Here is a 14,630-nt window from a genome sequence, read left to right on the forward strand (position 1 = left end):
CATTTAGTATTACAGTCAATTAATTGATAAGAACAGGTTAATTTCAACCAGATGACAACGTGGCTACAAAGGTGAAAGACCCCATCCCATCATAATTAGCAACAGCACAGCCAGGTTCACATCTACAGGAAATTTCGCTGTGCTGAATTATCTCACTTTAACCAAATACATTTTCATCAAAGCATCAACAAGTACCAAACATAACTTACTTGCCGGTCATGAAGGGATTTTCTCTTTTTGTCCCTGAGCTTCTCAGCGCCACCTTTTCCTTTTGTTTTGTTTTGTTTTGTTTTTCTCCATATTTTGTGCATTCTTGCATCCATCCAAAGTTGCCGTCAGATGTCAGTCTCGGCTGTGTGTGATTGACAGTTGACAGCAGCTGCAGAGTGAGGGAGTGGGTGGGACGTAACCACCGCAGGGATGAAATGTGATTGGCTATCAGCAGCAATCACAGGTAAACCAGCCTATGGCATCAGGAGCTGTCCAGCTGACAGTCCAGCCTCCTTGTGGAGCGGACCATAGCGCTGTTGGCGGTGTCGCGTCAGACTTTTTTTTTTTCTCGTGGTCTGACCGGCCCACTGAGGCAGCGGCCCACCGGGAAACCTCCCGGTGCTCCCGATGGCCAGTCCGCCCTTGGGTCTGCAGAGAAGAGGAGCTGATCCCGGTGAGTCGGTGGCACAGAGAGCAAAGGATTGGGCCCTTTTTCAGGTGTGTTTGACTTGTTTGTGCTGTGAAAGTGTAGGTGACATTTGTTAGTTGGTTTTCGGTGTGTTTTCATATGAAGCTGAACGTGGGGTTTGATGCAGCAGTGTGTTGAAATGAAGTGAGATTTGGCGCATGCGCACTGGAGGCCAACGCATCCTCGTGACGTCAGTAGGTTTAAATACGCCCTCTGTCTTTGTTCTACTGGGCCCCCGTAGTGTAGCCTTGCGGTTAGCAACACAGGCCTGGGACTGCAGGGTAGCGAGTTCGGTTCCCGCATTAGCATACATACTGATCCACTGCAACACGATCGAGACACACATGAACCACCTTAGAACCGCAGAGCTACTCTGCGGGGGCTACTTTTGCCCACATTCTTTACACCATCCTGTTTGCCAGCTTTCCTCCACCGTAACCTCTTCAATGTGCTTTTAGCATGCCAGCTAATGTTAGCTACTCTTGCTAGCATCGCTTCATTATACTCTGTTACTTTGGACATTTCTCCATTTTATTTTCACAAACTCATTTCTCTTTCAACAAATGAGCGAAAAACCACTGGAGAAAAACTCGAATACTCAACACGAAATAATATCTGGGGGACTTCAACACAACTTTATTTGCACATTAAATCAATCATAGTTCGCTCAATACTGCGCATTTTTTTCATCTGCAAACGTCATTCAAAGAGGCATGATAGAGGCCACAATTTTTGGCGTTTTCAAATGTTTATAATGAATAAAATAATATTTTAGAAGATGCTGGCAGAGCTGTATGCCATAGTCTAATAATTAATCAGGGATATATCTAGGTTTAGAGCCAGGTTCCTGCTTTGTCTCAATAATTATTAATAACTGGCGGTTTTAATAGACTAATTTAATATTTGTAATTATTTTGTTTAATTTTATATATCTTTATCTATTTATATACACATGTCAATATAATATAATAATATAATAATATAATATAAAGTCATAAGTAAGTAATGTATGCCATGTAATCAATAGAATATTTCCCTTCAACAACGCTAACAGCCTTATTGTGATGCTCCTACTCTTTGGAGGAGATCTGGAAACTTAAAGACTTGGAACACACTTAAAGCATGTTTTCCGTGTTGTCTTTTTGCTTGTTTTTCCCTTTTCTTTTGTTGTTGTTTTGGCTTTTTTCCTACTCATTTTGTGTCTTTTTGTTTTTGTTTTTTGGGGGGTGGGGGTAGGGGGGATCATCTGTTTGGACAGATTCTCTCTATCGTGATCATTGTGAACGCTGGAATCAGTTATTTCTCTGTCACCAATGGGAGACAATCTATATTAATGTGCCTGTCCCTGCTTCGTCTATGTTCAACTACAAAAGCAACTTAAAGAACAATTTAATATCGCAATATCTGACCTAATCCAAACACAATACATGAGATACATGGGAATTGCTTTAGATTGTCTGTTTTCTTTTATTCTTTGTTTATATTTTTGTAAGATTTCTCTTTTTTCTTTTTTTTTCTCTTTCTTTTTCTTTTTCTGTTTTTGTGCTGGATTTTAAGTCATCTTCTTATGTACGGCTTTTACATGGTCATTTCTCTTTTCTTTTCACTTTGAATTTGTGCAGGAGCAGCATTTGTACAAGCCTTTTGGCTTTTTTTTCATTCCTATGCACATAGTCATATTGTTTTGACTATATGTACAAAAAGAAAAACAAAAAAAAGATGGATGGAATAACGCCATCTCTAAGGCGGACAACCTTGTCCTGTCCTGTGGAAATCCTGCTCTCTGAAGTCTCACTATACAGCACAGACGAGTCTCTTGCTGGGAAATTCTCCCTCCTTAGAGCGATCTCTCACTTCTTCCTCACATTTCTGTCTTTAGAAAATATGCAAAATGAAACAGGAGATCAACACAAAATCATCTAAGAGTTCACTTTCTTCTTTTTCATTCTATTTTATTCCTTCAAGTTTCTTAGAACCTCTCATTCTCATTTTTCAAGTTAATGCAAATCTGTTCCTAAAAGTTGCTATAATTGTTAATGAGCCAGCTGTTTGCAAATGACTCTACAGTCAGGTGTGATGTTGAAAAAACGTTAAATCCTGTCTGTGAAAAGTTATTCCTTGAGCCCTGCTCGCTACCGTCCCACACACAGGTGTCACAGCAGAGCTCCGGCTGAATCTCCACACAAATGACTGGAGCGTATGCGCCTCTGGACCGGACCAAGATGGCGGCCGTATTTCTCGTTGCGCAGCGCCCCAAGCGGGGTCTACTCTTTATTATGTCTATGGTGGCAACGACCAGCCCCAGTCACTGATACGCACATTCTCACGTTGGTGTTTGGTGAAATATGACAGGTCATTTACGGTGTTCTGACTTTACAAATGACACACTTTGCGCATTGGGCTCAAGATCACAAACATCTTTCTCAATGCTTACAAATCATCATTGGTCCTGAGGTCTTCATCCTGCCATGTGAATAGGGCTTTGGAGTCTCACTTATAGGTCACAGCAGCAAATAAGTGGAAGGTTGATACAGTACACATTTTGCACTGGTGACGTTTATTGGACGAACAAGCTTTGGCTATGTTACAATATGATTTACACTGGGAGTGAAACAGTCTTTGTAACCCTTCACTTTTTACAATTGTGTCTGTTTGTTTTCCTCATTGTTGCCCTGCTGGTAGCTGTTGTGAGTCCATATTTGAGAAGATGTTGGTGTCAGCTCTGTCCTCTCTTTGTAGGCCAGCCGAAGCGGTGCATCCACACAGTTTCCAGCATCCAGGGATGTTTCACGGCAGACCGGCCCCCTGCAGCCCCCCTCTGTGAGCACACAGCTATCCTTGAGGATTCTTCAGCCTCATTTGAGAGGAGCAGGTCTGGAGCCACCCTGACTACAGTTCTTTGTGATGAAGTGGAATCATTTGGAATCATTTTTGTGTTGTAATACTTTTCACTTGCAGTGTAATTTATGGCTGTCTTTGTGTGTCACATGGGTGGACTTTCTGTAGTGAAGATTCTATCTGCTTACAGGTGTCCAGGCCACGGCGTCCTGCAAGGATTTAGTGTTGGGCCATCCGCTGCAGAGCTTTTGTGTTCCTCAGCAACAGCAGTAAAGAGACCTTCAGAGAGATGTGTTGTGGACCTGGAGGAGGATCTGGAGCAGGGCGATGATCCATTAGAGGACAGCTCTTCAGCAGCAGCTTCCAAACATCTGGACTCTACCTCTGACTCTGCAGATGCTGCCACGTTGACCGAGTCAACATTGTTGTAGTAAGTTACTCAAACGTTTCTGTCGTTGTGTGTTTTAGATTGTATGTCATAGTTGATGAGCTGAAACTATAGGATATTACAGCAGTCCTGCAATCAGTCCAATGTTCATGTCATTTTGTAGTTCAGTATCAGTTTGTTGGGAACAATTTTGGACAGATGTGTGTCGATCTCTTGATGTAGTTTTGGTTCATTCTTGATGGAATGCCCCTACACTGGCATTGTTGGTCTTTCATTGTGTGGCTGTGGAATTGTGAAGCTCAGTTGCTCACAACACATTTGTCTTTTTCTACAGGGATGAAAGCAGATGAAGCGATGAAGATGTGTCTGTTAATGCATTGTGGAATAACAGGGAGCCAGTGGAGAGATTTTCAAACAGGCGTGATGTGGGACCTCCTGTTGGCGCTGGTCAGCAGCCTGGCAGCTGAGTTTTGGACGTACTGAAGACGAGCAGCTCTTTCTGGTTGAGGCAGTGAACAGGCTGCTGCAGTCGTCCAGCCGCGAGGATATGAACGCATGAAGGATCATTTCAAGCTCGTTCTTTGACACCATGGGTCTGAGCTTAGCGATATTGCGCAGCTGGAAGAAACAGTTTCTAACAAGTTGCCTTGAGTGATGGTGTAGTGACATTTTATTTGGAAATGAGCGTCAAACAAAAGCAACTCATATCCACAAATGTGTCTCCACCTGTTTTTACACAATGAGATTTGTGAGACTTAAAGCCTTTCACATAAAATATATTGGTGATTGACAGAGACAATTTAGAGTCACTGAAGGTTACACACACACACGCACACACACACGCACACGCACACACAGGCACACACACACTTCTTCCATTTTGCCTTCCAAATATGTTTCACAAGTTCCAAAGTCTTGAGTGAGAGCACCGTATAGTACGATGCTGATTATAAGACGACCCCGATTTTTCAAATGTCATTTTGTGAAAATAAAAATATGTTGAAGACAATAAGGTTACTCATAAAATGTTTTTTTATTGTTTTATTGTACAATTATTGTAGGAAAACTCACAACAGACATAACATTTCATGTGATTTAAGAGCAAGAAATATATGAATCCTGAGACGAATTATGTGACCGGCCTTTCAAAGCTCTTGTTTCTAATTCCATCTGGGAAAGACAATTCAAAATTCTGCATTGGCTTTTTATTTCTCCTGAGAGGAGGCACAAAATGTATTCTTCACTTTCTGAAATGTGTAACAAATGTCATTCTGATGTTGGTATCTTCTTCCATTGTTTTTGGGCCTGCCCACATATTTTGCCATTTTGGTCATCAGTTATTGGTCAGCTCTGGACTGTATTTTTTTGTAATTCAAGTTTTTATTTTTTTCACAACTTACAACAAGACAAACAAAAACAGACAGCAATGAACAATACAAAATGTGGCCAAACTAACATATAAAATGAGTACTTTACTTTAATTCACCGTATCTAAAATGGTTAAGATGTTTCAAAAATCTGAGCCCAGGATTCAACAAACTTATCCATGTCATTATTCACTCTCGCCAATAATTTTTCATATGTTACAATTTTCTGCATATTTTCTTTCCACCTACTAAACTGTGGAGCAGAAGGATGTAGGCATTGTTTTTTTCCAAAAATTGAATTCTCCAAATGGGGTCTCACTATCATCGAGGACCAGATTGTTGTTACACATCAGCGCCGCTAGATGGAGCCAAAGTACCAGTGAGCAGGAAGCAAATGGAGAGTTCTGCAGTGATCTGATGAAAAATGGAGGAAGGTGACCATCTGGAACGAAGGGGCTGGAACGCTGGACAAGTGAGCAAACAACAGAGGAGGAGTTTAAACTGATGGTTCAACACAGCAGAGTCAACAAACAACTGCCAAGCAGCCAAGATATATTAGACTGAATTATTAATGCTCATGAAGTTGAATAGAACTTGAATTTGATGCTTATAAAGTTTTTTACATCATTAATGCAGTTGTTGAACCTTTGAGGAACTTTTTTGTTGCTTATTCACTGAATCACAGCCTCAGATTTTGAGAAAGGGAATGTAGTTTATTTAATACTGCAGGAATATTTCTTGATCTTTTGTTAAATTGATTGATAGACAGATGAAGGAAGGAGAGTCTGTGACTCTTGGCCAAGAACTTGAAATTGATGCAGGCGAACAAATGTTTTTCACCTCATTTATTGCAACACGTTCTCCATTGGTTGTCCACACACACACACACACACACACACACACACACACACACACACACACACACACACACACACACACACACACACACACACACACACACACACACACACACACACAAAGCAGCACATTGTGCTTTCTTCTGACCAAATATGAGAAATGGAGAAATGCTTTCGGGTGACTGGGAGACTTCCCTCTTTCCATGTGGAGAATAAACACAGCTCTCCCCCGGTCTCAGATCAGCATGACTTGTGGTCTGGTGGCGCCCCCTTGTGGGAAAAGGGAAGACGTGTGAATTGATTGAAACTCACACAGTCCAAACTGTACAAATGAGGATTGTTGTTAATGTAACAGATGATCAATGATCCAACTCAATATCTGAGGCCCTTACACCAACTTTGAAAACACCATGTTGTTTTGAGGTCACTTCAAATGCCATTTGAATTTCAGAGCAACATCAGAAAGTTGGTCAAACAGTGCTGTGGAGAAGTGATTTTGGCATTGAAGGGGATGAAATGCTTGACAGACACAGACAAAAGAAGAGTGGAGGTGGTGTGGCGTTGTTCACTCACACCACTGTGGAGTTTCAGGTGCTGGAACACATGTGAAGCATAGATTACAATGGATTTCTGATGTACCCTCTTCTTAACCATCCCTTTTTACCGTCTGGAGTGATAGTCTAGTGGTAGAGCGTACGCCTCTCACCCGAGAGCTCGTGGGTTCGCGTCCCGACTCTGTTGTGTTGTTTTTTTCACTCATTGAAATTCTGGAATTAACTAAAATTAATTAACTAAAACTCACCAAAAACACCCCCAAAGCGTTTTTTCTCTTTCCTTCATGCCTGCCTGTTTGAGCTTTGCTCGTTCAAAACAAAAACGCTGGCGAGCTTTAGCTCTTTTGCTCGAGCTTCTCTTCACCCAAAGACACACAAAAACGTCTTTTCCTGTTAGAAACTCACCAAGCGCAGACCCTTCAGACTCTTGCTCTTGCTTCATTGTTGCTTTCATCCGTAATCCCAGTTACAAATGATGACCGAGGGCCTGCGGGAGGGGGGCTCAGGGGAGCCATCTTCTCCGTGCCACGTCAACATGGGAAACAGAGCGTTTTCACGGGTAGGGGAGGGGCTGCCTCTCTGAGCAGCACAGCAACGAGCAAAGCTCAAACAGGCAGGCATGAAGGAAAAAGAAAAAACGCTTTGGGGGTGTTTTTGGTGAGTACATAACTATATAACAAGGTTAAAACATAGAAAAAGTGAATTTTGCATGATACAGCCCCATTTAAAGCTCGAAAAAAAATAGTCCAAAATGTGGGAACATTTGCTTGTAACAAGCAAAGAAACGTTGTGGTGTAAGAAATATTGACTTAAAATAAGTGTTGTGCTTTCTTGATGAAGCTGACTTGAAGAATGTTTTAGTTAATTCCAGAATTTCAATGAGTGAAAAAAACAACACGACAGAGCCGGGACGCGAACCCACGAGCTCTCGGGTGAGAGGCGTACGCTCTACCACTAGACTATTACTCCAGACGGTAAAAAGGGACGGTTAAGAAGAGGGTACATCAGAAATCCATTGTAATCTATGCTTCACATGTGTTCCAGCACCTGCAACTCCACAATGGTGTGAGTGAACAACGCCACACCACCTCCACTCTTCTTTTGTCTGTGTCTGTCAAGCATTTCATCCCCTTCAATGCCAAAATCACTTCTCCACAGCACTGTTTGACCAACTTTCTGATGTTGCTCTGAAATTCAAATGGCATTTGAAGTGACCTACAAACAACATGGTGTTTTCAAAGTTGGTGTAAGGGCCTCAGATATTGAGGTGGATCACTGATCATCTGTTACATGAACAACAATCCTCATTTGTACAGTTTGGACTGTGTGAGTTTCAGTCAATTCACACGTCTTCCCTTTTCCCACAAGGGGGCGCCACCAGACCACAAGTCACGCTGATCTGAGACCGGGGGAGAGCTGTGTTTATTCTCCACATGGAAAGAGGGAAGTCTCCCAGTCACCCGAAAGCATTTCTACATTTCTCATATTTGGTCAGAAGAAAGCACAATGTGCTGCTTTGTGTGTGTGTGTGTGTGTGTGTGTGTGTGTGTGTGTATGTGTGTGTGCGCCTGTGCCCGTGTCCGTGCGCGCGCACCTGTCTGTCTGTCAATCTGTCATTTCCCAGCATCCTTGTATTCCCACAGCTGAGCAGCCACACTTAGAGGAGGAGGAGACTGGAGACTGACTGTGAAGCAGCTTTGTCTGGAACCCCAGCTACTAAGGTGTATGTCAGGTTCAGAGGTCATTCATGAACATGTTACTTGAAGTTGTTGTGTAACTCTCTCCTACTTGAGTTAATTTGCTGTAAAAAAAACAATGTAAAAAAACATTGTCCTATTGTGTATGATATTTATATGAGAATATATAGAAAACCCCAGACCTAAACACAGAAAATCTCAATACAAAATCAGTTTCAAATATGTGAAACAATATGTTTTCCAGGAGCTTTTCCGTCTGTGCAAGATAGCCAGAGCCTTCCCAGTGAGCAGTGCAGCATGTGAGCGAGCGGCCTGGGTGTCCTCAGCATGTCCAAGCCTCTTCTTGGGAGAGTTTCAGCGCGGCTGACACTGTAGCTGAGGTGGATAAGTGTTCATTTCTACTTGAACACTTTTAAGGTTTGAGCACCTGTGGAAGCACCATTTGTAGTTGTGTCAATTAAATTATTGAACAAGTTTTGAGCACTTATGAAAGCAGAACGTGAACCTGTGTATTGTCCCAGGAGTTAAGCTGATGTATTTACATCACATCTGTAAATAGACAAAAAAGACAAACTATGCATTTACATAGTTTTACGTTGTTTCTTTTTTTGACTGAAAATGTGACGTACTGCACCTTTAAACGCTGGAGTTTCATCTCCTGACATGTGACGGCCGTCTGTCCAGCAGAACATGACTCTGATCGGCGAAATCAACCAGCTGCGTCTGGCCAGGACCCAGATCAAGGACTACAAGACTCAGGTCTCCACGTTCAGAAGGTCCAGCAGGCTCCGGCCCGCCTCGGATCAAGGAGCAGCGGGGGGGGGGGCCGAAGGAGGACGACCTCTGACCCCGTCAGCTCGGGGATCGGCTGAAGAACCAGCCTCAGTTCTTTTCTCTTCGTCGTCATGCAGCAGCATCAGCTTTACAGTGAAATCAGAGTGGAAATGTGTTTCTAGATTGAAGTCCAAAGAGGCGGGGCTGATCAGGAAAACAGAAGAGTCGGCATGTCGTCAAAGTTTTCATGAGAAAAATATGAAGACAAGTGATAAAGAATTTTTCCAAACACATGGTTGACTTGGTTTGTCTTTATGAATCATTAAACAGAAGACAAAACAGCATGAAACAGATGAGCTGTCAGACTGTGGAACCCCCCTGGTCTGATCAGGCTCTGAAAGTGAGAAGATATGAGAACAGTAAACAGGCTCAGATGTTTGCAGACATCTTGGCGGCGGCGAGCTTCAGGTCTCTGGAGTGAGCCTGGATGCGCTGGTGGAGCTTGTCCACGGCGGCGGACAGGGTGTTGTAGATGGCCTGGAGGGGACAGGAGGAAGGCGTCAGCGTGGGAACAGGAAGTGGCCTGCCGCTGCTGCGGGAGGCCGCCGGTACCTGGGCTTTCTCCGTCTCCTCGCCGCAGACGTCCCTCAGGCTCTTGATCTCGGCCCTCAGCTGCTGCGTCTGGCCGGAGATCTTCTGGATCTTGTCGGCCATCTCCTCGCGCCTCTGGTGGATGTGGGTGCACTGGCTGAAAGAGCGGCTCGGGTCAGCGGGGGTGTGAGCGCGGTGGACGGCGTGCGGCGCGGAGGAGCGCAGGCCCGTACCCGAGCACCTCCTTCACGTGCTGCTCCTTCACCTCCTTCTTCTGCCGCCGGATGTTCAGCTTCATGTCCAGAGCTCGCTTCAGCTGGCCCTCCTCCACACACAGGTTCTTCAGCTCCTTCTGCAGCTTCACACGCACGCACGCACGCACGCACACACACACACACACACACACACACACAACTGATAAACACAAGAAACTAATTTCCTTCAAAGAAAGCTGAGAAAAGAGCCACGCTCACACGCCTGCGTGTGTGTTTCAGTTTAACTATCCTTCCTAACCCTGTTGGAACCAGAGACCGGGAGACCATTTCCAGGACCAGGAGGTTGGTCCTGATGGCAATGAACACCTGGAGTAGGACGTGAATCTAGGATTTGTGGACCTGCACTGACCCAAGAAGGGGTGGACAGAGGCATGTTGGGACGGACCGTTCCAAGTGACAGCCCGGACGACCCATGCTGTCTGACTGAAGGAGAAAGCAGCCAAGTGGTATCACATCTGTCACACTCGCCTCTCTAGGTTGAAGAGCTCCATACCTGGAGGAGAGGACACACCGGCCTCCTAACCTGAAGAGAGGACTGTGGGAAGTCAGTTGTCCACCGAGGCAGTTGAGTATCAACACTCATCACACCATTTTGTTTTAAACTGTTGCTTGTCTGAACATTGCTTTATTTATTCATTAATTGATGTACTTATTTATTTATGTACTTGGAGACATGCTTGCAGACCATGCAGAAATGTATGTTTTGCAGGAATGTTAATTTTGTGGTCCTAAAATCTGTTTTTGGCCAAGAGGGGGATTTGTGGGAAATCTTACATTTTATTTGAGTGCTTGCTTGCTTACATATAGTCTAGTGGAAATGGACTATAATATGAATGCATATAATGTGGCTTGTAAAACTGCTTGTGTAGCTTTAATCATAACCGGACGAGCCCCCAGAAACTGGGGACTGACTGAGCCACGAGGCTGGGAGTGAGGATGGCAAGGTCTGATGATCAAGGTTTTGTCCACTGTAGGGACGTTACTGTTGTGTTTCTGTGTGTTTGTCTGCTGTGTTGTCCCATGTTTGAGGAGGATGGTAACTAGAACGATTTCACAAAACACTGTGTTGCTTCCATCATCTCCAGCTGCAATCTGATGTCAGCGTACATGCAGGCAGTATCAAAATAACATACTGTGTAGTGGAAGCCAAAATGACCTTTCACAGTAAATGTCTCTTCTTATATTAACTATGTTATGCATTGTATGACATATAACAATCATCGTGAATTTCTTCAAATGAAATTAAGCATATTTTACCACAGAAAATGGACAGAAACAATAAGATCAGAGGGTGTTTAAGATTGTGGTTACGAGTGTCATTCAGTGTTCAGTGAACCTTCACAAAGCAATCAGGAAGCAGCCATGAGCAGTCAGTCCCGCTCTCTCACCAGCACTCTGAAACATGTCCGCAGAAAAAAGGGATCTGCATCCAGAGCTTCTCAGGTTTACAGTCAGGCCCTCCTGAAGACACACACTCACACTGCAAAAAAGGATTTCTAAGAAAGTAAAAATAATCTTATTTCAGGGATATTGTTCTTATTTTTTTGTCTAAAAAGTCAAATAATCTTGACAAGCAAGTTTTGTTCTAGAAAATTATTCTTGTTTTAAGAAAGTATATCTAACATTTTCTCAATAAGACACTACAGCTAATATTGAGCTAGAATTACTAGTAATAAGCTACAACAATGGTATACATGAAATGCGTTGGATGCCATCATCCAGCCAATCACGAAATTCAAATGTAGTAAAGCTGTTCAACCACTTCGGTTTTTGTCACAAAAATAGGATTTTAAACAAGTTTGCACTAAATTGTAAAAGTAATGTCAGAAACGAGTAGACATCAATATAAAACATGCATTTATACAGTTTATCAGCAAAAAAAAAAGTGATTTTAAGTAAATATTTCTTACACGACAAAGTTTCTTTGCTTGTTAGAAGCAAATTTTCTTACATTTTGGACTCTTTTTTCTAGTTTTAAGACACATTATGGTCTTAAAGTGGCTAGATTTATAGTCTAGTTTAAAGAATTCTAGCCAAGTAAATTGTGCTTACCCCATCAGCAGATTTTTTTGCTCAAAACAAGAAAATTTGCCCAGATTTAAGAATATTTAGCTTATTTCTAGTAGGGCGTTATTAAGGAGGAGTGACAGTGGAGCAGAGCTGGACTACTCTCTCTGATCAGAGCTGATAATATATGAAGTGTATCCTCCAGACAAATACAAACTGACCATTTCTAAGTACTGTGAATACTATCACTACCAGCGGAAGTGAAAGATCTTACTTTGCGAAGTCCAGATAAGCCATGTGGCCGTGGTAGAAGCCGGGCTTCTTCTCTTTCCATGAGGTGATGTTTTTCACAACACGAATCTGGAGATGACAGATTAAAACAAGCTTAATGTGGAAAAGAGTAGCTGCAGTTTGGTGCTTGAGATGAATGTAAAAGTTCTGAAGTCACTGAAAGCTTCTACCAGATTGACATTTCAGTGAGACCGAGTCAGCTCAGCTGTCTTTCCCCAAAGGAAACAGAAAGCAATGTGGGCCCAACAGTGACTGAGGAGGACTTCTGTAGACAAATTAAAGTTTTCCAGATTAGTGATGTTCAAAAACAGAGAGTTGAGCGCTGTGTATCCAGGCAGTCAAGATTAAGACTAATAATACTGGCTCACAGTCGCACATCTCAACAAACCAGTCCAAGCTAAAAACAACAAATGAGTGGTTATTTGATTGTCATTATAAAATTAAAAAAATGAAAATTCAAAGTTCTCTCTCAGGGTCAAGAAGGGATAAAAGCCGGCTGAATTTCAGTTTGTGTTTCGAGAGTTTTGGGAGATTGGTTGGCATCGCTGGGCGGAGTGCGGTCGCAGCTTCCTGGACGGTGGAGGGAAGACTGGAGCACAGTGAGAGCAGGACAGGTCGTCCCCCCACTGCTGGGGTCCACGGCTGCAGCAGGCCGGCTGCTCCTCGGCATGGCTCTATTCCAGACACATGATCGGTTCAGCAGGGAGCAGCTCTTTGTCATTATCCGTCAAAACATTGAAATATGGAATCTATCCAAAAGCTTATTGGCCGTGTTTCATATGTCTACGGAGGAAAAGTTATTTAGTGATCAATATCTATATAGTTTTATTACCCAGCCCTGCTCAGGGCGTGGTTAAAGCTTTGTCATCTGAAAGCAGAACTTCTCTGAAGCAGCACAGCAGCGTGCAGCCACGCCAGAGAATGTGTTATTGAACCCTTTGTCTCTGCTGCATCAGAAGCACCAGGGTGAATGGAAACCAGCTGGTGTGGGAGCTGGAGTCCTGCTTGTCCTGCTCGCTCACCTGGTCCTGCAGAGAGAGGACAGGGTTGTTTGGGGAGATGTTGACGTGCAGGACGTGGAACTGGTTTTTCCTGCAGAGGTCGTAGGCGATGTTGGTGAAGGACGTGCTGGCCGTCTGGGGCACTCTGTTGTAAATGATGACCGTGTTGTCTCCTCTGGCCGGCGGCGGCTGGTCCTCACCGACACGCTGCTCAGTCTCAGCCACCTCTGGCTTGAGGAGGACGCTCTCTGAGAGGGACGGAGAGCAGGACATGTGAGGACTCCTCAGAGACTGATGGCAGACACCATTATATTCTTGAAGAAAGTTGTGACTAGCGTTTTGAAATGGTAACAAATTTAGCAGGAAGGTTATTATTAATAAACCGCCTCCCCCTATATCACTGCTGGCCAGTTAGCTGTTAATCATGTCAGTAAAAAGTTGAATTGACGTTTGTCTCATGGTACATGGCAGAAGCGGACCCCCCTGGGAGATGTCTGCCTGGATCTACTGAGAAGCTCCCGGGAGGCCCAGAATCAGACTCCTCGCTGCGATCAGGTGTGGTGAAGCAGGACCGAAGTTCTCCAGACCGAACACCAGCCGCTGTGTTTCTGCGACGCCTCTCAGAACGACTGCTCCACGGCCGGGAGCGTCTCACCGAGCTTCGCTCTCCACTCGTCCAGTTTCTGGATCTGCTTCTCGATCAGCATCACGGACACCCCGAACACCAGGACCGCCAGGAGGAGCAGAACAAAACAACATCAACCAGCATGTTACACCAACGCTGTTTGTGTCCATATGGGAAGAGCACCTGAGGCCCAGTCTGCATGTCCGCCCGCGGACAATCAATCCCTGAAGTCCTGCATGGAGATTTATTATTATGAGAATAAAGTCAGAATTCTGAGTAACCTGTGGCCATCAATACTGGTACAGTAGAAAGGTCAAACTTTGTGAAATAGAACCAAGTTTATGAGGGTAACACATGATGGAATGACATCTGAAAAGGCCACAAACTGAAAAACAAAAACTACCCAGTCATACTTGATTCATTCCCATTGGGAAATTGCTTTTTTCACATTGACCCATCCAGGATTCTGGGGTCACAGTGAGGGAGCACAGGGAGCTTATGGGGGTCAAAGTTCAGGGCCAGAGACCCACAGTGTCTGCGCCTCCTCCACTCCTGCCCAGCTCCATCGTCCCTCTTCTTCCCTACAGGGCCTGTGGTGCCTGAGCTGAAACCCGCTGCTGTCAGAATGGGCAGCAACACACACTGTACACCTGCTTCCATCGTTTGGTCCCTCCGGATGGAACCAC

General features: G+C 44.0%; 1 protein-coding gene and 1 long non-coding RNA gene across 2 annotated transcripts; both read right to left on the reverse strand.

Moving 5' to 3' along the window:
* Positions 1-9,578: 9,578 nt before the first annotated feature.
* LOC115404717 (uncharacterized) lies at positions 9,579-10,029 on the reverse strand. The gene is made up of 3 exons (XR_003933370.1): positions 9,979-10,029; positions 9,767-9,902; positions 9,579-9,691 (listed from the first exon to the last, which is right to left on the reverse strand). It is a non-coding gene; the product is annotated as an uncharacterized LOC115404717 (long non-coding RNA).
* A 2,268-nt stretch (positions 10,030-12,297) lies between these two features.
* LOC115404731 (heparan sulfate 2-O-sulfotransferase 1-like) lies at positions 12,298-14,068 on the reverse strand (the record flags this gene model as incomplete). The annotated part of the gene is made up of 3 exons (XM_030114121.1): positions 12,298-12,387; positions 13,341-13,567; positions 13,975-14,068. Coding segments are annotated over 3 exons (411 nt in total), but the record flags the coding sequence as incomplete, so codon positions are not given.
* Positions 14,069-14,630: the final 562 nt, after the last annotated feature.

This window comes from Salarias fasciatus, chromosome 17 (assembly GCF_902148845.1).
Source record: "Salarias fasciatus chromosome 17, fSalaFa1.1, whole genome shotgun sequence".
NCBI lineage: Eukaryota > Metazoa > Chordata > Actinopteri > Blenniiformes > Blenniidae > Salarias > Salarias fasciatus.